Source organism: Cheilinus undulatus, linkage group 3, assembly GCF_018320785.1.
Source record: "Cheilinus undulatus linkage group 3, ASM1832078v1, whole genome shotgun sequence".
Lineage (NCBI taxonomy): Eukaryota > Metazoa > Chordata > Actinopteri > Labriformes > Labridae > Cheilinus > Cheilinus undulatus.
In genome coordinates, this window is record NC_054867.1 from 38,133,817 (window position 1) to 38,161,212 (window position 27,396).

At 38.9% G+C, this 27,396-nt stretch overlaps 1 protein-coding gene across 1 annotated transcript in view; it reads right to left on the minus strand.

Moving 5' to 3' along the window:
* kif5ab (kinesin family member 5A, b) overlaps window positions 1-27,396 on the minus strand; it is a 147,937-nt gene that overhangs the window by 15,900 nt on the left and 104,641 nt on the right. The window contains exons 15-24 of the mRNA XM_041783080.1: window positions 24,713-24,859; window positions 19,243-19,431; window positions 18,552-18,669; window positions 14,689-14,753; window positions 10,820-10,929; window positions 7,188-7,289; window positions 6,617-6,677; window positions 6,428-6,499; window positions 6,157-6,261; window positions 2,258-2,474 (exon numbers count right to left, since the gene is read on the minus strand). Of these exons, the coding sequence (XP_041639014.1) occupies window positions 2,258-2,474; window positions 6,157-6,261; window positions 6,428-6,499; window positions 6,617-6,677; window positions 7,188-7,289; window positions 10,820-10,929; window positions 14,689-14,753; window positions 18,552-18,669; window positions 19,243-19,431; window positions 24,713-24,859 (1,186 nt within the window). The remainder of the gene's footprint in view (window positions 1-2,257; window positions 2,475-6,156; window positions 6,262-6,427; window positions 6,500-6,616; window positions 6,678-7,187; window positions 7,290-10,819; window positions 10,930-14,688; window positions 14,754-18,551; window positions 18,670-19,242; window positions 19,432-24,712; window positions 24,860-27,396) is intronic.

Here is a 27,396-nt window from a genome sequence, read left to right on the forward strand (position 1 = left end):
TTCAGACTGGCACCATCACGTCTTTCATACTAGGCATGAGTGTTCTGAGTGTTGACCGTGTCTTCCTGCCATGACTTTCTTGATAAGTTTACCTCTGTAAATCATCCTACAAGTGGCTTGATTCATAGCATAGCTGAACTAAGCAGGGAAAAATTCAGAACAAAAGCATTCTGTACAAATGAGGGGAGTTTCTCCAGGGAAATGCTAAACATGGCTTTTATTTGAAGCAGCACAAACCAGAAGCAGACTTCTTCTGTGTTTATCTTGCCTGTGACAAATTCTGCCAGTGTGGAAACAGAAAACTTCACTAATAGTTGAAGTTTAGAAAACAACTTTATCAGAAAGACAAATTTTAGCTTTTGGCCTTCATCTGGTGTGGGTGTACATATCTGCTAAAACAAGTCGAATATGGCTCTCTGTTTATCATTCTTCAGTCTATTTTAGCCAAGAAACCATTCTTGAGGAAAGAAGGTGAGACCTCCATTCTCTAGATTAACACGTGTTAAGATATGCAGCGTCATTCCCACAAGTGTGTGCACACTGCATATAACCTAACGCAACTGAAAATTAATTCCCATGCATTGTCTGGCTAGTGCCTCTTTTTAACTGTTTTTCCCCCTAATTAGGTCATTACTGTGCATTTAAAGAAAATATACAGTAAAGTGGTAAGTACATAAACTGTGTGGAGCACTGGATTGGCTGAGATCATTTCACAGTGAGGAGGGCAGACTGACAGATCACGGGAGGCTGGGAGCTCAACTACCGTATCATAGCTTGTAGATGCGCAAACTCCAAACAGTGAAAATAGAAGTACCAAGATTGACAGAGCTGAGCAGAAATTGTGCACTTGGCAGAATGAATAAAAAATTTGTCACACAGGTGGAAAGATTTAACCTTTTTCCCCTAGGGAGATTTTAAAAACAGACAGCTGCTTATTTACCAGGGTGGCTAATGATCCAGATATTACCGTAAATTAGAAAAATTAGTGGAGCAGATCATTTCTTAAGTTAAGAGAAATGCAGGTCCTCAGTTGTGTCACTGGCTTCACTGATTTCTACTTTTGTTATGTGATGGCAGTTGGCAAATAGCTTTCAGATGCAATGCAGCCACTATCAGGTGAAAGTACCACATTTAAACAGTGGCGCTGGTAAAAAATAATCGACAAAATATTCAAAAACCTTCAGTTTTTTTAGAAGTAATAACAATTTTTGAAAATCAGAATCATCTTATCAGGTAAGAATTAAGTTTGCAGAGTCTTAAGCAGAGCTATGTATTTATTTGTATTGACAAGAATGAGACTGATGTTGACATATGTGATATCGGCATCCCTAAATACAGCTACAAATGTTGTCAGAACTTTGCCAACTCATATGTGCTGTTGAATTTCCTCATTCTTTCCCTGTATATATAACAGAGAAGAACTTTAATCTCTAGGGCTTTAAGTTTCTGAGTGAACAACGAGACTGGTGTCAAAAAATCTCGCCTTGCAGCTCACTCATGCATGGGGAAGAGGTGAAATGAGTGTACGCTGCTCTGGTAGGAGGAAGAAAAGACATGACAGATGATGGTGCATGGGGGAAGCAAATTCAACCATGGATGTTGCCTGAGAGGAAATCACATAGTGAAGACATGAAACGGATGGTTGCACCATGCCAAATGATGTTCCTCATGGTGCACTACAAGGGCAAACATCGAATAAGAAGCAGAGGAAATGGTGTGACCCAGTGGACAAGAGTGTTTACAAGCGTTACATGCTCAGCAGCGTGGTCATAGTAGATGTATCTACAAGAGTAGTTACAGCAATCTTGAGTGTTTTGTAACTTTGTCTTTGCTCTTTATTTCCTTTTTAGATACTGTTGCTTTATGATTCCAAATAATTGAAATGCTTTGTGAAAATCAAACAAATCTTCTCATACATGCATTATTTTAAAACACTTTTTTCTCTTCTTTTTCAGACAAAAATCAATAAAAATTGGGATGCCCTTTTCCAAAGCTTTAACGTGTTGGTAATCTGCTTCATTGTAAATTGTGACAGTGCAGTACAACTTATTTTAAGGCCTTCACACATAGATAAACTGTGTGCAATTTTGGTTGTAGGCTGATCATATTTCATGACATCCATCCTTGATATCCTCATTTTATAAGATTACATCCCTACTGTCATGATGCATACAGCCATGTAATTGTGTGGATCACCTCTGATGGCTGTTAAAATACATTTTAACAGCTGAATATGTGAACAGGGTACATATATTACCTATCAGTGCAGCATGAGGCCGACGGAAGGGATTGCGAGCTCTCATCACATCTTTGATTCGCTCCACTTCCTGTTGGTAGCGGAGGCGGTCATTCATGGCTCCTTCCTTTGCCTCCTTCAGTGCACCCTCAAGCGCCTTAACTCGTTCAGCTGTAGACCGAAGACGCTTCTCCAGTTTTGGAAGTTCACAGCGAAGATCTGCATTGTCACGTACCAGCTGTCACAGACACAAAAGAACATGTCTATCACACCCAGAGAACGACTGTCATGTCAAGGAACATGCAACATAGCATCCCAGTATAGAGAGAGAAAAGAGAAAATAATATTTTTTACATGACTGATTTGTCTTATAGTGACAAACATTTTCTGCATCCACTTTTGAAGGACTGTAGTCCCTCTGTCTCTCTTGCATGTATTATTTTTGGATCAGTGTGAGATGGTTCTGGTTTCTTTAAAGGGCAAGAAAAGACACATGAATGTGACATTATCATTTGACAACACTACCTGTTTTTCTCTGGGTCTACCAGTATGGGCATTTTCAAATGTAGACTTCATTAACTTTGGTCTGAGCTGTTTACATCCAGATCAAAATGTGTGATGCACAAGGAAAATGTTTTTTAATTGGTCAGAGTTTCTAGCAGGAAAGAAATTCCTGAGAGTAAACAAAAACTAATTGACTCCTTTCTAGCTGTAGCTGCTCCACAGACACCTAATGGGCAGACAACATCTGGACTGATGCTGGCTCTGATCATATTTTATGTATGTACACTGTTTGCATTTATCAACACAGGCAAATAATACAGTTTGAAAATGAGGCCCAACCGTGGTTTGAAAAATAATAATGTTGATGTACAGGCTAAAGGAGCTTATCAAGACAGTTCAGGAGAGGGCACATGTTAATCCTCCAGAACCATGACCTGTTAATCCACTGAAACTGTTTCCAATGATCCTCCAGGTACACCTGTGCTCTTTAACACATGCTCAGCAATGATTCATATCAATCTTTAAAAAAAAAACACACACACACACACACACACACAAAAAAACCCAAAGACCTGTCACACTATTAAGATGAATTACTTAATAATCAACTGATTATTTCTAGATAAATAATTCCTTAATATTTCTGAGTTATGACTCGGTAAAATGCCATGTTATTACAAGGTAATAACTTCCTCATTCTTGAGAAAATAATGGATAATTACTACCTAAATATTCTAATGCATCATCACATAGCAGCAGACTTCCAGTGTTTAGGGACCCCAGTCATTTGATTTTAATAAGTACTTTTCCACATGTGGAGCACATGCTTTGTATTGCAATTTCACATCAATGACAGCTCCACATGTTTGTTCTTCATGGTAATTAAGTAAACAGAAGCCAATTATCTGAAAGGAAACATATTAGGTTGCCCTATATGCAATACTTTATTGTTTTTTGTAATAATAATGATCATAGCAATTACAGCAACAGTACGTATTAACGTGTCAGTCATCACCTCATAATATAACTGTGGTCTTCATTAACTGCTCTACAGAAATCAGGATATTAACAGGATATAACTTTGTTTTCTTGTCAGTATGTGAGCTGAAAATTATCAGAAGAATTTGTTCAGTTTTTACTGTCTTAAAACCAACAAGTCAGTCTCCACTGTTCAAGTCTTTTCTCTTTGTTAAATATTTCTGTAGTACTTTGTATTGGCGTGCCATAGGAACTCTAAAGAAATAAAAAAATATATTTTTTATAGTAAATTCTCAAGAATAAGGTGTGCCTTGTAATAACTTGGCATTTTACCAAGTAATAATTCTGTTACATTAAGGAAGTTCTTACCGGGTAATAATACATCCATCATCTGATTATTTCTTGCAATGTTGTATCAGTTCTCTGGTAATTTGCCCTTGTAATATTTTGGCAGCTCTTTGGTGAACTGGTGGTATTTTTTTTTAATAAATAGGATGGCTATTTTTTTAAATATAAATTTTTGATATTAGCCTGGTAATTTCTTTATTCTGGCCCACTAAATTAAAGTGAGTCTTTCCTGAATAATTTTTAGGTTAGGGCATTAGGGCTTGGGTAAAATTCCACCTAATAAACAGAAAATTGACACAATATTACATGCAGTTACTCGCTAATTAATATATTATTTCTAGGTAAATACTTCGTTAATATCTATTATTTATCAATCCTTTATTATCTGTCATCACGGCAACACAACAAAGGAGATGGAAAAGATGGTAAATATAATAGGATGTGAATAAGGATATGCAACATAAATAAAACCTGCATAAAAATGAAAAAAAATGGGACAGGAGGCAAATACAATGACACTTCTGTGCAATTGGCATTTCATACTATTACCATATTTTTGAGATGTTACGTGGTAAAATTGCTAGGTAATTAGGGCCCACTAACAAATGTACAACCAAAATATTTTTAAGAGAGAAAAGACTTGAAGGCTGTAGGCTGACTTGCTGGTTTTAAGACAGTAAATTTTAAACAAATGCTCTGTTTTAGTTGAAATTAAGACAAGAAATCAAAGTTAAATTCTATAGTAACCTGATTTCTGCATGGCATTTATAGAAGACCAAGTGTATAATTTGAGTTAAAGACTAACACTTTAACAGTGAACTGCTATTGTTATTGTTATTGTTATATGAATATTTTTATGAAAACCAATTAATGATTGCATATAGGGTTACCCAATATGGTTCCTTTAAGATAATTGGCTTCTGTGTTTACTTAATTACCATTAGGCTAATAAGTAGAGCTGTCATTGATGTGAAATTGCGGCACACAGCATGTGCTGCACATGTGGGAAATACTTATTAAAATCAAATGACTGGGGTCCTTAAACACTGGAAGTCTGCTGCTACATGATCATGCAAACTAATCCACACCCTGCAGAGACGCTGAGTACGAGGCCTGAGGGTCTGGCAGACAGGCAACACTATCTAACAGGCAGAGCGGGCAAAGGATAAAGGAACCCTGAAGCCTGGCAGTGCTCTTTTATTTCCGATGGTGAGTCACTGTAAAAGAAACAACAAAGTGGAAGCCAGAGTGATGTTTTAAGTGAAGTCGTGACAGTCCTGTGTAGTGCAGACGGACTGAGACAAGCACACATTATGTTATCTTTACAGAGGGCGGGAGAACTCATACATAACCCCAGTGCTGTGTCCACTGGTCCTCTTTGGGAGTCTTATCACTTTTCACTGCTAAGTTTGCTGATTTATGACCATGACTTTCATCTTCCTTTCCTTCAGTATCAGCAGGTGGTGGATGGGATGGAGACTCCCAGCAGCCACTTTAGGATTGGTTTTCTGCCTGACAGACTGCTGCAGTGCAGCTCCCACCAATCTGCCAGCCCGGAGTAAATGTGCCAGTCTGCAGAGCGTTTAGCACATCAACACTTTGTCCACTGCTGTAGTCAATTTAGGAATATTAAAGAAAGATGTGAAAGTGTGTGTGCATGGTTTTTATGGCTTCACTTTCATTTCTAAAGGCTTGGGTGTGTTTTTGTGTACCTGGATGATGACTCTGCTCTTGTTTATCAAATCTGAGAAGCAGTTTAATGACATCTTTCCCTAAAGGCTGTGTAGTCTAACACTTCTTGCAGCTCTACTTTCAAGGAGACTTTCATATGAAGTTGCTTTAGTGAGATGATTGATGGTGGCAGTGTTAGTTTAGCCCATAGGAGAGCAGTGACAAACGGCACACACTGCTGTGTATTTTAATACGTCTGGCTCCTTTTTGCCCTCCTCTATTATTCTATCCAGCAGAGGCGTCCTGCCCTGCTGCTGTGCAAAGGCACAAGGAGAACCAGGTTTTAAAGACCAAGGGAGAAACTGGATGTTCTGTCCTTCATTATAATTCATATTTAAATATTTACTACTCAACGTTACCTGCTTGTGAACTTTTGTAAGCTGTTCCAAGTTGTTCTCAAGAAAGGAAATCTTCTGTTTCTGGGTAATGTATCCCCCACTGTCATCAGGCTCCATCTGTACACTCTGTCAACAAACACAGCAGAGATAATTTAGCAAATAAAAACACTACTGTTGGACACCGTGGATCCAAATAGGGCCTGTGCCATCAGTCTAACAAGCCACATGCTCTTTAGATTTAATGTTTGCATGCTGGTGCAAAAGCTTCCACATCAGGCTGTGTCTTGCTTACTTTTCTAACTCGAGTCGTGAGGTCTTGAACAAAAAGCTTGCGTAGGTTGTGCAGGGTGTGGAGCTCACGAGCCTGCAGCATAAATAGAAACAGAGAAGAAAAAGTCCAGTTAAAGCAGATATGGTGTATTTAGTGGATCGGTGGCCTCTTAGGGAGCACAGTGAGTCGTGACAGCAAATAATGACTTACAACAGTCTCTTCCAGCCCTTTGAGATCCTGCTTTGACTGCTCGTGTCGCTCATGAAGAAATCTATAAAAAGACAAAGAGAGAGAGAGATGGATGGATGGCCTACTCTTAATGAAATTCTCTTTACTCCAAACGAGTGCTGGAATAATTAATGAATAAAGAACAAATGCAGCACGAGGCCTGCTGCCCCACTCGTGGGCCGCTACCCATCTGCCATCTGATGCAATATGCTGCAAAGGTCAGCGCAAAAAGAGGCCTATTAGCAGCCAGCTGCTCTCTTATTCCATGACTCCCCAGAACATGCAAAAAAGAGGTTTCATAAAAAGTTGCAAAGGGTATGGGTTCAGCTAATATTAGCCCCAAACTAAACTACGTTATTTCTCCACATAAAGGAACACAAACTGTAAATAGTCAGCATTCGGAGCTGCAGAGTGAGAGGGAAATAAATAGACACACAGATGACAAGTGACAGAGAGAAATGGAAGATGTGAATCAAAAGAGGCAGCTCGCCCCCAGGCCTCCATATGGTGAAGTGTTTTGAAAGGCGGCCAGGACAGTAAAGTAGAGACTCACGTCAACTCCTCCAGCTGCCGGCTCTTGTGATGCTCTCGGCTCCTCAGACATTCGAAGTCACAATGCAGTTGCTCCAACTCCAGCTGCTGCTTCTGGTTACAGCTGAGGAGGTGAACAAAGGATCCATCAGGGATTCAAAGGAAACGCATGTTCAAAGAAAGAAATACTTTGTTACTCCTTCAACATGCTAATCTAAGCGAGGCAGCCCATACAGTGAGCGAATGTGAATTCATTCTTAATTATGTGAAGACTAAGGCCACCCATATAGAGGTTAAAGGGAAGAGTTTTCAGGGGCCCTGCCGAATTAGGGGCCCATGGGGGTCAGCAAAATCCTGGTCCATTGTAAAATTAAACCATGATATATGTTTTTTTTTAACCTGACTGATTATCAATCTTATAAAAGCAACATATACATTTTTTTTTTATTTCTTTATGCAGTAGTATAAAGCCTCCTTAAAAAAGTAAAACCCATTTTCTTAAAACTAAAGTGAAATCGGTAAAGTGGAAAAATGACCAGAAAAACTGGCAAAGAGGAATTAAGTAAAAGAAAAGTGGGTTAAAAGTGGCAAAAAGTAACCTCACACGCCAGATGGATGTGTGTGTTTCACACATCCATCTGGGAAACCTTCAATACTAAGCGTTTGGGAAAGGGCAGAGGCTTCGAAGAAAACTCGTGATTGGATGAACATCTTGACACAGCCAATCAGAGCAACAAAACACGTGACGTAGCCGCGACCGAGGTGTGCATGCGCAGCTACTGAGCAATAACGCGAACCATGGCGACTATAGACATATCTGTACACGACTTCTGTCGTTTTTGAAAAGAAAACAACTCAATGCTGTTCTTTGTTCTTCTTTTAACGAAGAAATGTCGTCAAGTTCTGATAAAACCGGTGCTTTAACTGGTGCAGCATCCACGCTAAGCTCTTCCACCATAATTGCACCGGCCTCTTGTTGCTGCTTGCTTACATCACGACTCCACCACACCAGCTGCCCCTCGACCCTGATTGGTCCTGTCACTTTCTAACCAGGCCAAAAAGTTTCAGATGGGAGCTTTGCAAAATGGATTTGCCAGTGAGAAACATGGAATCGGGCGTATCCATCTGCTTTGCAAAGTTAAGCAAAAAGTGTTTAAAGTTGCAAAAATAGGTTTACAGGGGCAATAAATAGGCATACATTGGCAAAAATAGGTTTAAAGTAGCAACCTACTCAGCAAAAGTGGACAAAATAAGTGACAAAAATAAAAAAAAGGTTAAAAAAAAGTGGCATGAATGGGTGGAAAAGGTGGTGAAAAGAGATTTTTAAAATGGCAAGAATGGGATTTATGATGCAAAATTTTTTTAAAGTGGCTTAAGTAGGGCAGAAAAAGTGATGAGAAAGGGTTAAATTTGTAGCATAAAAAGGTATAAATTGGCATAAATGGGGGGAAAGTTGGTAAAATTAGACAAAAAGCGGCAAAATGAGTAAAAACAGGCAAACGGGTTATAGGAGGCAAAAATGGAAAGGACAAAGTGTTGAATTTGGATTAAAAAGTAACAAAAAGGGTTTTAAGTGGCATAAAATGTGCATAAATTGGCAAAAATTGGTTAAAAGTGTCAAAGATTGACATGAAAATGGTGAAAAGGGGTCACAAGTGGCAAAAAAGGGGCAAGACATAAGGTAAAAAATGGTGATAAAGGCAAAACTGGTTTAAAGTCGCAAAAATGGGTAGAAAAGGTGAAGAAAGAAGATTTAGCAGTGGCAAAAATTGTCCAAACAGGCAAAAACTCTTTACAAGTGGCAAAAAATGTTAATAAGTGGCAAAAAACAGGTTTAAAGTGGCATAAATAGGTGGAAAGGTGATAAAAAATGGATTTAAATGTGGCAAATGGGTTTCCAGGCGCAAAAAACGTAGCAAAAAGTAGCAGAAAAAAAAGTGATGAAAAGGGGCGTTAAGTGTCAAAGATAGGTCAAAAGCACAAAAATGGGTGAAAACTGTGTAAGATTGATGAAAAGTAGCAAATAAAAGTGATATAACTGGGAAGAAAAGGCGGTTAAAAAGGGGTCAAATGAGGCACAATGAATGTCAAAATCAGAACCCATGACATGCCAGCATCAAAGCTATTGATCAAACACACATCAATAAATCACATCTGGGGAGGGCTTATTCTCTGGGGTTTGTCGGGGACCCGGCCAGGTCCGTAGGCAGGCCTGAATCTAAGGGTTAATATGTTGGATTAACGCTAAAATGTGAATATCTGTCACACAATGGCTCACAATCTGAAAAGGTCTTTTGAACTCTATGACCTAAGAATTTCTATTTAGTTTTACATGCACCATCCGGCCCATTTGCACGTTTTACAACTATGCCGTCAGCCATTTTAAAAGAATATTGTGGGATAAATGAGGGAGAGATTTATCAAAGCTTTTAAAACTGGGAGAGTAATTTCACACAAAGGGACAACTGCTTGCACCATGATGAGTTTCTTTTGGGCTTTAGAGCAGCCTGAGAACCTACTTGCTGTCACAAGAGAAAAATAAATTGTCTTTTTTGAGTCTGAGGAGTAAAGCTGCAGCTCTGCGGTGTGCATAGACTTTAAAATTAGGAGGCAGCTTTTCTGCAAGTTAGGGTTAGGATTTATGTTTCCCCTACAGTCACTTAAGAAAAACTCAGGAACAAGGTGCTCAAATGGCTCTGAAGTGTATCATTAGGCCACAAATGGAGCAGGCACCAAAGTGTCCTATTTAGGACAGATGTTTAAAATAGTGAAGGAAGTAAAATGCGCACAGCTGCTCATGCACCTGCGCCTGGGTATGCTTCATCCTTCACAATTAGCTTCTTTTTTTGATTTTTAAACCTCTGAAGAAACATGTTTTATGTATTGACTTTTCCTGCTCTGCTGTGAGGATTTAAAGGACCACTCTGCTCAGATTTTAGATGCTTTCTACCTCACTGACATCCATCCATCCATTCGTTTTCAAGCTGCTTATCCAAATCAAGCTATGCCAGCAGGACAAGCAGAACATCCCCACATGTCTTTGTCGTTCAGACACCTCTGCAGCTGCTCTCTGGGTGTTACCAGACACCCCCCTGGCAGGCTCAGAGATGTATTTTATTCCCTCAAGTGGGTCTGCCTAGCACTATCCTCCCATATGGTCATGCCTGGTACAAGAAATCCTCAGAAAGCGCCACCTTGGGGGCCTATTTCTGCAGGAACCAGCCGAGTAGCTCCTCATATTGTGGATCAGCAGTGGCTTGACTCTTAAGACTCTCCACACGGCAGTTTCTTCAGCATGTCGACTGCCCACACATATTGATTTCAGCCCCTGTTCAAGCTAGAGCGGGGTTTACACTTTTCTGAGAACTCAACTGCTGTGACCATGTATCCCTGATTTTTGGCATTTCCACGCTGCTTATGAGGGAAGAATTGAATTTCAGATTTGTGCTCATAGAAAGCAGACAGAGTTGGTAAGCTGTCTGTACATGTATGGGCTCAAAAACAGAAGTATGCATGCCTTTTCTGAGTCATTCTTTAATATCTTTATAATTTGGGACACTTTTACACTCCTAAACAAGTAAAAATTCTGAGGTGGCTCAAGAAAGCCTGACTAAGCCTGCAAGAGAAGGTGAAGAATAACAATGAAGCACTGACTCGGTTAAGTCGTCAATGATCTTCTGCTTCTCATTGATCTCGTCTCGCAGGCGGCCGAGCTGTTTGCTGTGCGCCTCACGATGGGACTCCATCTGCTGCTCCAGAGCCCTCTGAGGTACCATCAACAAAGGGGGGCGAGAGACATACATGTATAATGAGAGAGAGAGGGAGAAACAGAGTACAAGGAGGTGGAAAGAAAGGAAAAACACATGACTAAACAAGAAAAGACAGAAGAATGATATACATTCTGCACATGTGGACATACGCTGCCACATGGGTGTTGATTATACAAACAGGCATAAGCACATGCATGCAAACACAGACAACAGTGGCTGACTACAGCATGAGGAATCACTAATTAACATGCACCAACTTGCAAAACTGTGCTCATGAACATGTGCAGAATGTGAAGCAGGCAATCAAACATGAAATAAATAAATGCTTCTAGCTAAACAGGGATGTTTACACTATGAAAAGTTCATGTGTTGCATGTTTATTCAACAAGCCTTGAACGCCAGCTGGCCAAAGTGGGACACAGATGTCCAGAGACCTCAAAAAACAAAGGCTCACTTTGTGTCGGAAGCTTTTGGCAAGTTACAACTATGCAAATATGCTTTTTTAGTAAAATTTAAGCTGGAAATAAGTTCTCTTTAAAGACTGCTGTATTGTATAAATATTTCACAAAATGGCATTAATTTGTGGTAAAACTGTGAAAAAATTAAAGGATTTACAGTGCCTTTAAAAAGTGTTCACCCCCTTGGATGTTTTACTCTTGTACTCATTTTGCAAATCAATTATGGTCAAATTAATTAAGCTTTTTTGACAAAAAATATTACAATTGAAACTTTTTAATGTCGAAGTGAAAACAGATTTCTACAAAGTAGTGCCCATTAAACAAAAATATGTAATGTGAAATTAATGGCTGCATGAATGTTCACCCCCTTCAAGTCAGTATGTAGTAGATGGACCTTTGGCTGCAATCACAGCACTGAGTCAATGTGGATAGATCTTAATCAGGCTTGCACATCTTTACTACATTCTTCTTTGCAAAACTGCTCAAGCTCTGTCAGGTTACATGAGGATGTGGGTGATCTACACTTTACAAGTCCAGCCAGTCCTTGACTATTTTGTTAAATGGTGTGATGATTCTTACCTGCAACCTAATGTGGAAAAACAAAAGAAATGATTATTGATTTGCGTAAGAAACCACCTGTTAGAGCCCAAACTTTTGTTAAAGGGACAGCTGTGGAAATAGTCAGCCATTATAAGTATCTTGGCACTATCCTGGATGACAAATTGTCTTTTGAGATTAATTCAGATGCTATCTGTAGAAAGGCAAACCAGAGGTTGTTTTATTTGAGGAAACTGAGGTGTTTTAATGTTGATATAAAGCTTCTTAATATGTTTTATTCTTCTTTTATTGAATCCATTTCAACCTTTGCTATAATCTGTTGGTTTGGTAACCTTAGCATTTTAATCAAAAATAAGCTAAGGAATGTGGTCAAACTCTGCCAAAAACAACTGGCACTAGCCTAAATTATCTTGACTGTCTACAAGGCTAGAGCCACCCAGAGGGCAAGGGCCATTCTGGCAAACCCGCTGTAGGTGTGCTTGATGGGATTAATACACTGACGAAATTGTGATGACTCCATGTAAACCTTTACCTATTGCTAGATATCTATTTATTGCAGTTATTTGTGGTTTTATTGTGCTGTATGAGTGGAATGTATGTTTGACTTCTGCTGCAAACCAAATTGTCCCTCGGGAACAATAACGTTTTCCAAATCCAAAATCCGAATCCAAAAGACCGAATAAGACTGTCCTGCAGGATTTTCCTACATTTTGCAGTATTCATTTTACCTTCAATCATTAAAGGCATTTCAGGGCAGGCTGCCAAGAAGCATCCCCACAACATGATGCTGCCACCCTGTCATTGGTGTCTTGGTGGCTTAGATCAGGACGGCCTGTTCTAGGCAGATTCACACATGTCCCATATTCCTTCCATTTCTTGATTTAACTGAATTCTGGGGGAATGTTACCTTATAACCTTAAATATTTTTTCGTATCTATCCCCTGAATATACTTTTCGATAACATTTACTCTGAATTGCTTGACGTGTTCTTTTGTCTTCATGGTGTAATGGTAGCCAGGAATACTGGTAAACCAGTGACTGAAACTTCGAGACACAGGTGTCTCTTTACTACAGTCACTTAAGACACATTTGCTGCACTCAGGTGATCCTCATTTCACTAACTGTTAGACTACTAGCACCAACCGAACTGACCTCTGTCGAATTAGGCCAGTAACTTTAAAGGGGGGTAAATATTTATGCAATAACTTATTTTACATTACATGTTTTTTGTTTAATTGACATTACTTTGTAGAAAGCTGTCTTCACTTTATGTCAAATTTTGTCAAAAAAACCCCACAATTTATATTTACCATAATTGATTTGTAGAATCAATAAAAGGGTAAAACATCCAAGAGGGTAAATACTTTTTATAAGTACTATGTGTACTTGTTTTGAATTACTATTTACTAATGAAGAAAATCCCAGGTCTGGTAAAAGTCTAATGTTTCAGTTCCTGTTTGAATCTTTGTGTAAATTATGATGATTCTGCTGTCTTTCATACTTAGAGTGCACTGGAAAGGGAAATTGGAGGTACCAGAGGTCCAACAGCAAATTAGTGCCTTCAGTGCTGAAATGACTCTTCTGTGAGGTCATTTATCACAGAAAAACGCTAAGCATTTGCTGATGCGACACTTTAACTGAACTGCTTAATTATTTTTCATTATGACACTGAAATGTAAATTGAATATCTTTGGCTTCTGGTCTATTGACATGACATAAGCTCTCTTAAGGGTTTAGAACACTGTATTCAGCATCTTTCACCATTTTCCTCACATAAAAGCAAAAGTATCGCATTTTTGAAAATACATTTTCTTTCTTCTTTGAAGAGTCTGATGAAAGATTTTAGGCTGTATAACAAAAATGTGGAAGAAGCAGGAGCGAGGTTTCTTAATGTGCTCAGCTCTTAGCTGGAAGTGAAGTAAGTGAATAATCTGACACACCAGATAGTTTGTTTCACATTTCCATGCATGGGATATATTCACATCCATCTGGGCAACACCCCGTAGTCTGTGTTTGAGAAGGGTAGAACCTCACAGGAAAATCTCAGGGGGTGACCGGACGAACATTCTGTCTGCTACATTCATAACTGCCAGGAACAACTGAGCATATGACATTAAGAGCAGAGACTAAACTTGACACAGTACGGTGTAGATGGATCTGCCTGATGTCAGACATAGAGTGTGGCCAGTCTGACTGTCAGACAGAGAGGTGTGATTTGTTACTCCACAGAACATGTTTCCACTGGTCTACAGTCCAGTGTCAGTGTGTTTTACACCACTCCATCTGACGCTTTGCATTGAATTTGGTGATGTAAGGCTTGCATGCATCTACTCAGCCATGGAAAGCCGTTCCATGAAGCTCACACCTCATAGTTTTTGTGTTTACTTTAATACCAGCGGAAGTTCAGAGGTCTTTATGCACAGCTTTGCTAACTACCTGCTGCATAATTCCCAAAGGCACTGATACACATTTTCACATCTGAATAGTAAATAAGATAGGAAATAAATGTTTCCCTAATGTAAGATTAGAAATATAGTCTGTGAGGACAATGATGCTCCTTTATGATATAAAAAAATTTAACACATGAATGCACACTGATGCACATTAAAGAGGGTCGCAAACACAAACAGATCCCCTCTAAACACACAAACTCACGCTCAGCTGCTATCCTGCTAGCTGTGTCCTTAGGCAGCATGAAAAAGGTCATGTCACCCAGGTGCTGTCTCTGATGTCGTACCTTTATATCACCGGAATCCAAGTCAGACGTGTGATTCTCCCCCCTGGTCACCTGTGACACTCGCTCTGAAACGAACACAAGCACATGGAGGAGAGAAGACAGAACATCAGTGATGGAAACAGACACAGACAATAAGATGAGGGAAAAAGGAAAAAACAAGTGGATTAACAAGTGTAACACACTCCTCTTCATGGGAGAGGTGACAGTGACCTGTCTTTGACTGCACAGCGGCCCCCTCGCTGCATGTTGACAGTGAGGTCAGCGTGATCCAAGTCACCGTGCCTCAGGTGAAATAATATCTGTTATTGAAAATGGCAGCTATTATTTCCCGCTGATCTGATTTGTTGTTTACTCACTGCTGTTCCTGGTGTCTGATGATGAAATTAGCAAGGCCTCTATCTTACATCGAGGTGTGGGATAGATGTGACCCGCAGCTCTTTGTATTTATCTACTTCAGTAATGACTCGAGGACCACCTGGCTGTGGTGTGGAGTAGAGCCAAAATTGATTTACCTGCCCTTAAATCTACCCGTTCTTAATGCAGTCCTGTGGGGCTCCTTAGGACTCGTGTTGCCTTTGGCCTGATCGTGCAGTGTATCGGAGTCCTGGGAGCATCTGCAGTTTGCAGTGCCTTGCACAAATTTCCAACGTACCATTAATCTATATGTGCTGATGCTGTGATATGTATGGACACTTAAGCTGTTCATCATTGTTTACCCTTGTATTACTTTGTCTTGACAGGAGAGAAATCCCTCTGGCACACACTAAAAGTCTCTGTTAAAGCCAATAAAATGGTTTTGAGAGTCGAAGCACTTCTCAGTTCTAGTTCAGTGGAGCTGAAATGCAGCGACAGACTTGTGTCTTTTGTTTTACTTCATCCAGACATGATTTGTATTGACTTTGACAGAACATTAATCTTACATTAAAGTTTGGCATCCCAGTGTGCCTTCAGCAATTTAGCAAGATTTACAATGTAGATCAATATGAATATTATCCACAAATGTGCAGGGAGTAAAGATGTCCCATAGGACTTGGAAAATCTTTATTCATTACCTCTATGCTTTCAGCACAATGTCATCTTTATAATTTGTTCCTCTATTGGACAAATGTTCCACCATAGCTGGGTTTTTGTGATTTGTTTTGCTGACTGTTTGGTCACGTTGATTGGAAATGCTCCTGAAGCAGTTTCTTTTCCTGTTTAATCAACCATAAATCTGCTGCTTTGCCTGTCTGACCATATCGACATTTTCCTTGCTTACCTTAACACTCAGAATAAATGTTCAACACTTTGCTCCCGGTTTGTTATTTAGATCACATAGGAGAAACATCTCAGCCTGAGCCTCAGGAAAAGACACTTCAATGACAATATAGTAGGCTATCGATTGATTATATCTGTGGTGGGAGACCATGTTTATGTATGAACCTCAGGAGTTCAACTGCAGAGCTTGATTCATGCTCTATCATGAATGAGAAGCATCCTCAAGCAGGGTTTGTTTTCAGTATGTCTATGAAATTCAAACACCACTGTTGGGTTTTAAGCAACACTACCAGCTAAAGCTTACAGTTCACTAGTCAGTCTTTATTCCAGCTTTCACCTTTGGTCATAAGCTTTAGGTGGTGACTGAAAAAATGAGATTGTGTTGTGGTCAAAATTAGATTCCTCAGGATGGTTTCTGAGCTCAGATTTAGAGATAGGCTGAGTTGCTTGGACATCCAGAGGGAGCTTGGACTAGAGCCCTTGTTCGTATGCATTGAAAGAATCACTTGACTTGGCTTAGGAATCTAATCAGGATAGCTCCAGGTCACCTCACTGTGGAGGTCTTCCAGGCATGTCTAACTGTAAGAAGATCCTGGGGAAGACCCTAAACTCACTGGAGAAAATATATATCCTTTTTGGCCTTGGAATGGATGGATGGATGGATGGATGTATGGATGTATGGATGGATGGATAGATGGATAGATGGATAGATGGATAGATGGCTGGATGGATGGATGGATGGATGGATGGATGGATGCTAACATTTTTCTATGTGGAAAATGTTAATTCTTTGCTTGGTCAGTTGGTTTAGACTGAAATAGCTCGAAACCACTAGATGGTTTTCCATTAAATCCCATGTTTAATTTATCCAGAGGATTAATCCTAATCTCTGCCATGATCCCAGGACTTTCCTTCCACAAACACAACAAGGTTTAATGGGCTCTTCCAGTAATACATCTCAACAGCTGGAAATGCAACTTTAGCACAGTCATTTGTGTCTCGATAAAGAAAGCCTGTTGAAGAACTATATTAAGATGGGGATATAATAAACATAACTGCTGAAAGGGTTGTATATAGATTCTTAATTGCTCAGTCACACTAGTGATGCCTTGATGGATCAGGAACTTGATCATTATCATTATATATTAAAAACATGAGATCAACTGATCAGATTTAATTCTGGTAATCACCTAACTGATCATTGGTCATTTACCCAAAGCAGCCATTGAAACATGTCCCAATTATTTTAGAAAGCCTTCTTAGTTAAAAAAAAAAAAAACAACAGTCTGCTCTGATGTTGTCAAAATTAAATGAGTTTTTCTTTTAAATCAGGATTTAAAAGAAAACCATAATTTACGATGACATACTAGAGCCAATATAAAGGATAGAAAATAAAGAGTTTCTGTTCATTTTTGATGATTTTTTTTAAGAAAAAGTCAATCTTTTTAGATTTTAAAGGTGTATTCCTACAAGAAACTTAACTCAAAGTTCCACTTAAAAAATGTTAATTTAAGCATCATAAACCCCCCAAAAATTGATACTTAAAAGTCATGAATTAACAACAGTGTAAAGTAAAAAAAGTATCCCAAACCAAATGGGTTTGGGAAACAGTGGTTGGATATCCCCACTTTACAGAAATGTCTCATCTAAGTCCAGATGAAAATTACAATGTTATGATCCTGGGATTAAATCACAGGTTTTTCCTTACTGCTCAGTCCCAGTAAAAAGTGTAATATGATCAGCCCCGCAACTTCAGAACTTGTGCAATGAAAACAGTTTAATCTTGTATGATTTTCTTCAATGCAACTGGTACCTTTAGACTTCATAATCTTAAAAAATCTAGGTTCTACTTCAAGTGAAATTTATGACTCTTTAAGTGAAAAATTTCGAGTTTTTCCCCATAAATTCTTTAAACTTGAACATTTAGAGTGTTCTTATAAATTAACTAATCCTCTTTTGTTATTAGATCTTTTGGTATGAACAAGGAAAAAAGATTGGAAACCACTGTATGGGACAATTTCCACTGCTTAATCTGATGAATGTGCTTAATATTTTGGCATTGCACCTAGGAAGGTTATTGTTCTGTTTAACAAAGTGAATAAAAGCATTTTGTTGTTACTGAGTAAGGATGACTATTGTGGTTCTATTATCAGGTAATGCGGCCACCTGTAGGAGGTTTCAGTACACTACAAAGCTAAATAGACTGACTGACCTCTAAACCATCTGCTACAGTTTATCAAAATGAAAGATATGGTCCCTGTCAATCTCATTTATAGATGATCAGTGTTGGTATCTGTAGTAGAAAACATGATAAGGCAGCCATAAATTGAGCCAATCATCCATGATTTGTTAATCATACCATTAAAAAGCCATGAAGGCCTGTAAGCAAGATATTAAAATGTTATTATTCTTAGGCTCTCTTCTATATGAGCATTACACCATAAGACAACAGGGATATGGCACAGTTCACCTTAGGTGACTATTTTGACACTTTTTGCTACATCAAGATAGGTAAGAACCACCTAGTTATTTATTCCTGATGCCTAACATCTATACAAAGCCATTGTTTTACTTTACTTCAGTGATATAACGTGACATGAGTCTACCTTGAGCTTGGAGTTTGGCCAGTTCCTCGCTCAGGGAGTCGTAGCTGTCCTCCAGCTGTCTCTTCTTCTTCTCTACATTCTGCATGTACTCGGTCAGAGAGCGGATCTTTGCTTCATGCTGAAAGGCAGAACAGAGCGTCTCAGATGCAGAAAGTTTACTGATGAGCAAAGACCTCTACCTCAGGCGACACGTTGCATGACAAAGTTAACTGCACTTTCTAAGTTCACTGAATTTTTATTATCCTTGTTCAACAGGGAATTAAATTAAAAGCCAAACATAAAATTCACAGCATAAACCACAACAACACATGGAATACAAAACACACAGTCATTTCAGGTGAGGGACAATTTGCACACTGAGAGCTTTCAATGCAGAAAAAAATGTTTATGCCACTGAAAGTTGAGTGACATTATGAGCACAGAGCTCTTCATCAGTGTAATCAACATCACACAAAAAGCCTACAAAAGCATTTGTGATGTTGATTAGGCTGTATGAGAGGACTGTGCTGGAAATGTTGCTCACTTTTCAGTCATGATAGTTCATATTTTTCACTCAGAGCTTCAAGTACCTATTGTCTATTTTTGGCATCTACATTAAAATTTCCAATTTGATTACCAGATTTGAAACTGTTTTTCTACCCCTCTTGTTCATCAGATGTTTTTTTATAGCTTCCTCTCATCATTTCCTCACCTGTGACACAAGGAGGTGGCACGAGGACAGCTCTCTGCCTGTCTCCTCCATCTTGCGGTGACACTCCATCTGCAGGTTTTCCAGGTGCCGGCAGCGCTTCACCATGGACTTCACCTCTGACTTTATCTTACTAATGTAGAGGCGAGCCACGGTGAACTCCTCCTCGATTACACCGGTGATCTCCATGGGCTGAAGACAAATACAGCAGGAAGTAGGAGAGATGGAGCGGAGGAGACATTTGATTAAGATTTAGCGGAGATAATTTAAGGACAGCAGAGAAGTTAGAGAGGGATGAAGCATCTCGGAAACTCTTTCAAACGCATATCCATTAGGTTAACAGCATCATTAAGCAGATGCCGTCCTCTGTAGTGAACTGTGAAGGACAGACTATACATCCACGCCTCAAAAACAAGCTAAATGCCACAGCTGAGATAGATGGCTGGATTTATCTATAACCTATCCTCTGGGGAAGTACAGAAAACTTTACAGTCAAGGGAAGTATTTCCACTGACATCAGTGCATGATGCATGGCTCCACAGATGGCTTTCATTACAAAACCACCACAGACACATTTAGATTTACTGTGATTGCTCATTAAGATGAGTAAATTTCACCAGATGCCAAATATGTCAGACTGAGTTAGGGAGAAAACTGAATAAAATGCCACAATCACATTGTGAATTTTCCACTCTGTCCTGGTTTTAAATATGGGGATATAAGATAAAGCTTTAGTGGGACTGTGGGACAATACAATAATGCTTCAGCAACACCACCTGTCAGGTTGCAAATAGGTCTACTTACAGAGGTTATAGTGCTGTTTAATGTCTAGACATCTAAATCCATAATATCTCACATCAGTAATGCTTCTTAATCTGCCTACTTCCATGCATCCATACTTTGATGAAGGGAAATAAGGCTTCATTATTGTTTAGTGTTCCGCAAGGAAAGGCTGTGCCACATTTAACAAAGTTACAGAAAATAAGTTATACAAAATAACACTACTAACGTGGATCAACAACTCTTGAGTCACAGAGAATTAGGTCATCAGCCAAAATGTCTACAGCCTGATTCATCTTCCTCTAGTGTCTTCATTCTACTTCTTAAAAGATTTAAAGTCCCTGTAAAGTGAATAAAAATTTGTATTTTAGGTTTTTTGTATGACAGGTCACTGTGATATTAACCACCAAGTCAAATTTCATTTGTGAAAACCATCTTTAAGTTTATAAAATTGTGCTTCAAAATCATGAAAAATGAGACAGTGATATGTGCTCTAGGACGGTGTGGGCGGTTGAATGAGCAGAAGCCACGCCCACTCAAGACAAATAAGATCCTCTCAAAAAAAAAAAAAAAAACCTCCAAGCAGATTGGAGAATGATCTGTCTGCTATGGTGCTACGTTACAACTTTTTTTTAAGCCACCAGAGAAACTATCGCATTTATGCCATGACAGGCAGACCATTTAGGGCTTAAAAGTCAGTTTAATTTGCTCAATCTGTATGTAACTGCTCAGGTATTCCTTATATCTCATCTTCTGAGTTATGTGAAGTAATGTCTCTTTACCATTTATGAGACATCTTTGTTGTTAAGCTGGTGTTGAAAGCACTTTATTTCCTGACTTTGCTCTTCAAAATAAAAGTCTTCAATGATGATTAGCATTGGAGCCTTTTATTGTGACAGACTTGGCAGGAACAGAATGTGTCTATCATTGGATTCTTTACTAAACGTTAGCACCCAACCCTAACAGAGAAGAGGGATTGAATTGTGCCTGCTTTGAGAGAGACAAAGCCACTGTCTGCTTCTTTTAGTCATCCAGGACTAAAGACAATTAAAATATGAGTTAAAATACACCTTCAGCTGGCAAGATGTTCGTTCCTGCTGCATCTGATTCAAGTGAAAAATAGACAAGCACTCCAGCAATTAGCCTGCCCCTGACCTTACAGTGAACTCTGGTCAGAGCACAGCTGCCTGAGTTTGTACCACAGCAGAGGGGCAGAAGTTGGGGATTTAATTTAATGTTTTCTGGTGCTTTAATGACCTGTAGGCCACTGTGTCTGACAGATTAGGGAAATTTACCTCACAATGAAGAAAAACACAGCATATAGCTGGCTGTTAACTTTCAATGAAGGCAGTGGCAATGGCAACAACAGACTGTACTGAGATGAACTGCTCAGTGATTTTGTATCATTGTAGCGTTGGGGGTGGGTAATTCCTAAAAGGGACCAGTACCATGGTGGAGTGCTATATTTGACCTGCTCAAATAAAGCCAAGAGATACAAAACTTCCCAACAGTCTAAATCCAAAATTAATTCACACATTGATGTCAGTTTTTTCACGTTTACAGCGACCTAATTCCGACATAACTAGTGTGTTAAGACACAATTGTGGATTTCACTTTACAGGAACTTTAAAGAGACCAGCTTCCTGTCACAAAATAACAATTTGAGAAGATATTCAGAGTCTAAATAATGCTGATTCAGTGACTTTTACAGCAAAACAATAAAATTTCTTTTTATCAACCTTTTGGTTATTTTTGTGAGAAACCCTGGGGGCTTTACCTTGTGCTTTGTACCTGATAATAATCAGACCACCAATATAAGCATCTTCTTATTTTCCACCCCAGGCGGTTGCTGCTTTACACCTAGAGGTCCCATTTACTAATTAGCAAATGAACATGTGTTTATTTTTGCATTCATGGGTGTATTTGTCTTAAAATGAGGTGTAATCAGGTGAAAGCGATTCCTATCTTGACTGGCTAAAATTCTGGTCTTTAGTCTGACATCTATGTATGCACCTGATATTAAGAGAAACATAAAAGGATGGACGGACATCCTCTAAGCTCTGGACAGAGACAGGAAGCCTGTGTTTGTTCAAAACCTCCTCCATGTGCGCATTCACTTCATGGTGTGTTCTGTTGAATGCACATAGAAAGAAATATAGAAGCACTTATGATTGCAGTCTTATGCAACAGAGAGTTAGATATATAATAAATCTTATATATCACTGTCACTCACATGAGCGCCACCATAGATAGACTATAGATATTTATGGAGATGGTCCAGTGCTTTTATACATGAGTTAGAGAATACAGCTAAGGATTCCAGGAGAGACAATAGAGGGGCTAACACTTTCCAGTCTGTTGGTTGATGAGCTTTCATCCAGCCAAGATCACCCTGGTAGGACAGTCACTCTGTGGGGTGGTAGATGGAATGAAAGAACAAGGGCCCAGAGCTGAGTGAATGAGATACCCAAGAGGAGCGATGCATCCAGGTAGAGAGAGGCACAAAAAGTGCCACAGAATATGTTATAGTGGGATTGTTTCACAGCGGTTATTCTGTAAATAACTTAGAAACAGCTATCAACTCCCATGGCCTGTTTGATTCACCGGTTGGCAAATATGTTCTGAAGGTTGATCAGAACTTTTTACACTTTACCTTGGTAAATAAATTTCGCATACTGTCATTTATATACTGTTTTATATATATATATATACATATACTGTCTGATATATGCTCATAAATTACACAGCACAGGCTGGAACGTGGTTCTGTTAATAGTTGTCATTATAAATCAAGATATAAAAACAATTCTCTGAGGTTATTTTTAAGCTCTATGATGCTAGATAGTTATAGCATCATGATTTTGGATGTCATACGGTTATAGGTAGGTGCACACTGACTGATCCTGAATTAACTGTTATTTTAGTGCAACATAATGGGGAAAAAATAGTAATGCAAAAAACGCTTGTTAGACCAGCAGAAGGGAGCAATGAGGAACATGTTATGGAAGAAAGTGGCCTTTATACAACATAAATAGATCAACTGAAATTCAACCTATCTAAGAACGAAACCGAAATCTGCAAACCAAGGGAATGAGAATCAGTGCTCACACTGGTTTGATTCATGTTAAAAACACATACACACAATCAAAGCACAAAATCCAGATTTTTTGTGCTCTGCACCTGGCTCTGTACTTTCACATCTAAATCAGGGGTTCCCAAACTTTTCATCCCATGACCCCCAAAATAACAGCCGCAGAGACTGGAGACCCCCATAGTTAATGCATACAATGGCTTTCTTCAGGAATTGCGTGCTTTAAGAATAAGTGTGCTGCAGTAATTTCACTTAAATTTAAAAAATGTCATGGGACTATACATACAAAATAAAAAACTAAATGGAAATCAAAACTCAAAGATTATCACATGACACACAGTAAACAATGATGACTAACTCTTTTTTTTTTGCTCAGACTTGTTCTCCCATCTCTTGGAGAAAAGTGGGGAAAAAAATCATTCTAGGACAAAAAGTCCTTGCACTTTTTGTATTGGCTCCATTTGTGCCATTATTAAGCAGCTCCTATTTGCAGAGACAGTGAGGAACATGTCACAGGCTCTCTGTCTCTCTTTCTCTCCATTATGAGCTATTTAGGCTCTGCGAGAAATCTGTGCCTCTAAGATGGGCAGTTTGACAATGTATACACAAGCATAACAGCCTGCCATTGGTTGCGACAGCCCATCACAATATGGTGGTTCGCAAGCAAAGCTAGAGGCAAAACATGATCTCAAATGGTTTTAAACATGGATAAAAAGACATTTCAGAAATTTTAGTGTTGATTTACTCTTTAAATACCTTGGAAAGACACCAAACTTCCAGGCTGGCTTGAAACATTTCCGTAAGGGCCACAAAGGCATGGATGGATCATTGGGATGGCACAGTGGAGAAAAAGTAAAAGACCAAAATTTATGGTTCAAAAGTTATTCAACTTTTAATAACCTGTGTTCCTTCTTGTTGTATGAGACAGGCAGTCTCAGAAGGTTATGGAGTTTTCTTTCTTTAGAGGACAAATCTCACTTAATAGCTGATATTTATCTTAAATATATCTAATTTAGATATATTTTTTTACAATAATGGATACAATATACCACTTTAAATCTCTTTGTTTTTATTTTTCCTTTTTGAATAGCATCCCTCGATGCCCCCCATAGTGTCTCGCGACCCACCAGGGGTCCCGACCCCCACAATGAGAACCACTGGTCTAGAAAGCAATGGGTAGACTTGCACACCCCAAATCACTGTGCCCCACATGCTCTAGACAGCAGCTTTTATGCCGTCAAAAAACAGCCAATAGTGTGATTTTTCTTCAGAGAGGATGTGTTCACAGGGAACAGCACTGATCCCTGGAGTATCAGTCTTAAATCTGTTACTTTAAGAAGAGAATAGAGGGATTTTGAAAACAGAAAATGAAGCAGTTTTGCCCCAAAAGTTAGATTTTTATTCTTCAGTGGACTGTTGGGGAAATTCCAACTTACATATAAAAGAGTAATAGTAAAAGGGCTTTAAAGCATATTTTTGGTATCAAATACTTCATCTTTTGTCAAAGTTATAAAGTATTTTATATAAGAGTCTCCTTTATTATCACAGACTTAACTAAAACACCCATAATCAGTGAGTAATAGGTTTTTAGCACCGACTCACCAGCTTGATTTCTCTGTTTCCGACAATGGTGCTGAACTCGCTCAGGTCCCTCATCAGCCCATTGAGAATCTCAGCGATGCGTTTCCTTTGATGGCTGCTCACTTCCTGGATTCGGGACAGCTCCGCCTCCAGAGCCATGAGGTGAGCCTGTGGGAGGAGAGGTGTGAAACGAGGGAGTGAGCACAGAGCGAGGCAAGAAAAGAGATACATGGTTGAGTGAAAGGAGTGAAAAAAAAATGGGCATAAGAGAAAACCCAGAAGCTTTATTAAAAAAAAAACACAACATGAGCAAAAAAGAGAAGATTAGAAGGAAGAAGATGTTGAGAATCCTTTAACTGTAGAGGACAAACAACCATGAGACACAATTTAACCCCTGACCTCATTCTCATCCCTGAAACCCAAGTGGTAATGGTGAGTAAATTACAAATCAATAAGGTACAGTGATAGGGGCTGATGGCATCGGTGCTGGATGAAAGGATGTAGGTGAATGAAAGATGGGGCTTACTCTGCCCTTCTCCCTTTTTTTGTGCAGCAAGCAGCTTTTAAACAACACTGGGGCTGCAGCAGCCGTGGCTTTAACACAAAGAAACCATTTGGATTCTTTCAATCAGACTGACGAAATACAGTGTAAGATGAGCGGTGCAGTTTGTCTACCTTAGAAGAAAACTCTTTGATCCTGCAAAACTGTGGCTTTGTCTTTCAGTGATGTGAACATGAGCAAAATATTTATGAGGCCGTTAAAACGTCTGTCCAGGGCTGTAATCAGGATTTAAGACCAGATTACCCAAGTGCAACGCCACTTTCCCTAACCGCCACTAAGAAAATAAACCTGAAAGATGTCTAATCTGATTAGAAATCTAATTTTCTCTTAAACAGATGCCCTAAGCATGAATCAAAAACAACTTTTTTAACCTTTTCGAATGATAAGGATAGATTATTGGGGTTTCTGTCTTACTTACCTCACAATATAACATTAACACTTGCAGATAACATAATAAATCTAGTTATTTCGAAGAAATCTCAACTTATTTTTGAGTGTAAAAATGTACATTTTGCTGGCTTATCTCATTTTCTTAATATACTTATGTTTTTTTTCTCACAATAAATAAAAAATATTACGAAATAGGTAAGTAAACCCTATTTCTGTTTGTTTTTTGCCTTTGGAAACTGTGGATTTAAGATAAATACAGCCAGTCATTTGCCGTTATCACTGCAAAACAGAATCAAAAATGCATTAATGTATCCTTGGGGCTTCTACACCTTTATTTTACTCTCAAATAACAACAAACAACTTCCGTGTAATTCTTTTGATTCTACTTTTTGAATGCCTTTCTTCATCTTCAAAAAGCACTTAAACTTGCCTCTATGAAATATACTTCAAAGCTGCCTTATTCTGTCTAAATCAACATTATAATTACTAATATCCACTCCTTTACAGTACAAAGACTAGAAACGTGTAATATTAAAAATAAAGCCTGATTAACTTCTCCATTACAGCGTACACTTTTCCTAAAAGTAAGGCCGAATAGAGAAGATAATTGTCCTAGGAAAAACACAGTGATAAAAGCCCTCAAATGTTCATTGATGTACAAGTTTAGTCTTTATGAATTTAATTCTTCAAAGGACCTAAATTCACAGAACTATGACTAAAAATTTCCTTGGCCTTCCCCTGTTGTAGCTGCAGTGCTGCTGAAAAATGAATGTCGTTGAAATATACGGCGAGGCAGGTCAGCTTTATGTGCGGTTATTTGCCTTTCATACACTGAGGCTACCAAACAGAGGAACAGAACAAAATAAAAGACATAAATACAGCTGAAAAGAGAAGAAGAGGATTTGAATTCTGTGGAATAACTTTAAAACTAATCTTAGAAGTGCAGAAGAGGTGCAAGGTTGAAAGAAATAAAATTATATCAGAGTCCAACTAGAGCTTTTGCCTGTCGGATATATGCCGGACAGTTGGCTGAAAAGTTGGCTGGGTGAAGAAAAAGGGTCAGTGGGCATGATCGCAAAATTTTTAAATAATTCCTAAGAGCATCCTTGAGATATCAGGTCCATTATAAACAAAAGTGTTTGGCCACACCTGCTAATTTTGAGTTCAGGTGTTTCTATCAGACACGTTGCCACAGGTGTATAAAATCAAGCATCTAGCCACGCAGTCTCCATTGACGTTTGTAATGCAAAATGGGTTGGTCTGAAGGGTTCAGTGACTTCAGGTGTGGCGCTGTGATGGATGCTATCTTTGCAATAAAAGGTTTTTTGAAATTTCATCCCTGCTAAATATTTAGTCAAAGTCAACTGTAAGTGATATCATTAGAAAGTGGAAGTGTTTAGGAACAACAGCAACTCAGCCACAAAGCAGAAGACCATATAAAATCACAGAGCATGGTGCATAAAAGCAGACAACGCTGTGCTGAATCCATAACTGAAGAATTACTTCCACTAGCATTAATAAAAGCACAAAAACCTGTGCAGCAGGAGCTTCATGTTCACGAAAAAAGGCCTGCCTGGATGGACCCCCCTGAAAACATCATGCCTCTGACCCTTGACTATTGACTATTGTGAGTGTGGAGGCCTGAAAACATCATTAGAGGTTCCAGCTGTCAGAGTAAAACATGAAAGTTTTTAGCTTTGACCTGAAGCTAGTCAGAGCCAGGTGTATAATCTTATCTGGCACTTGTTCCCAT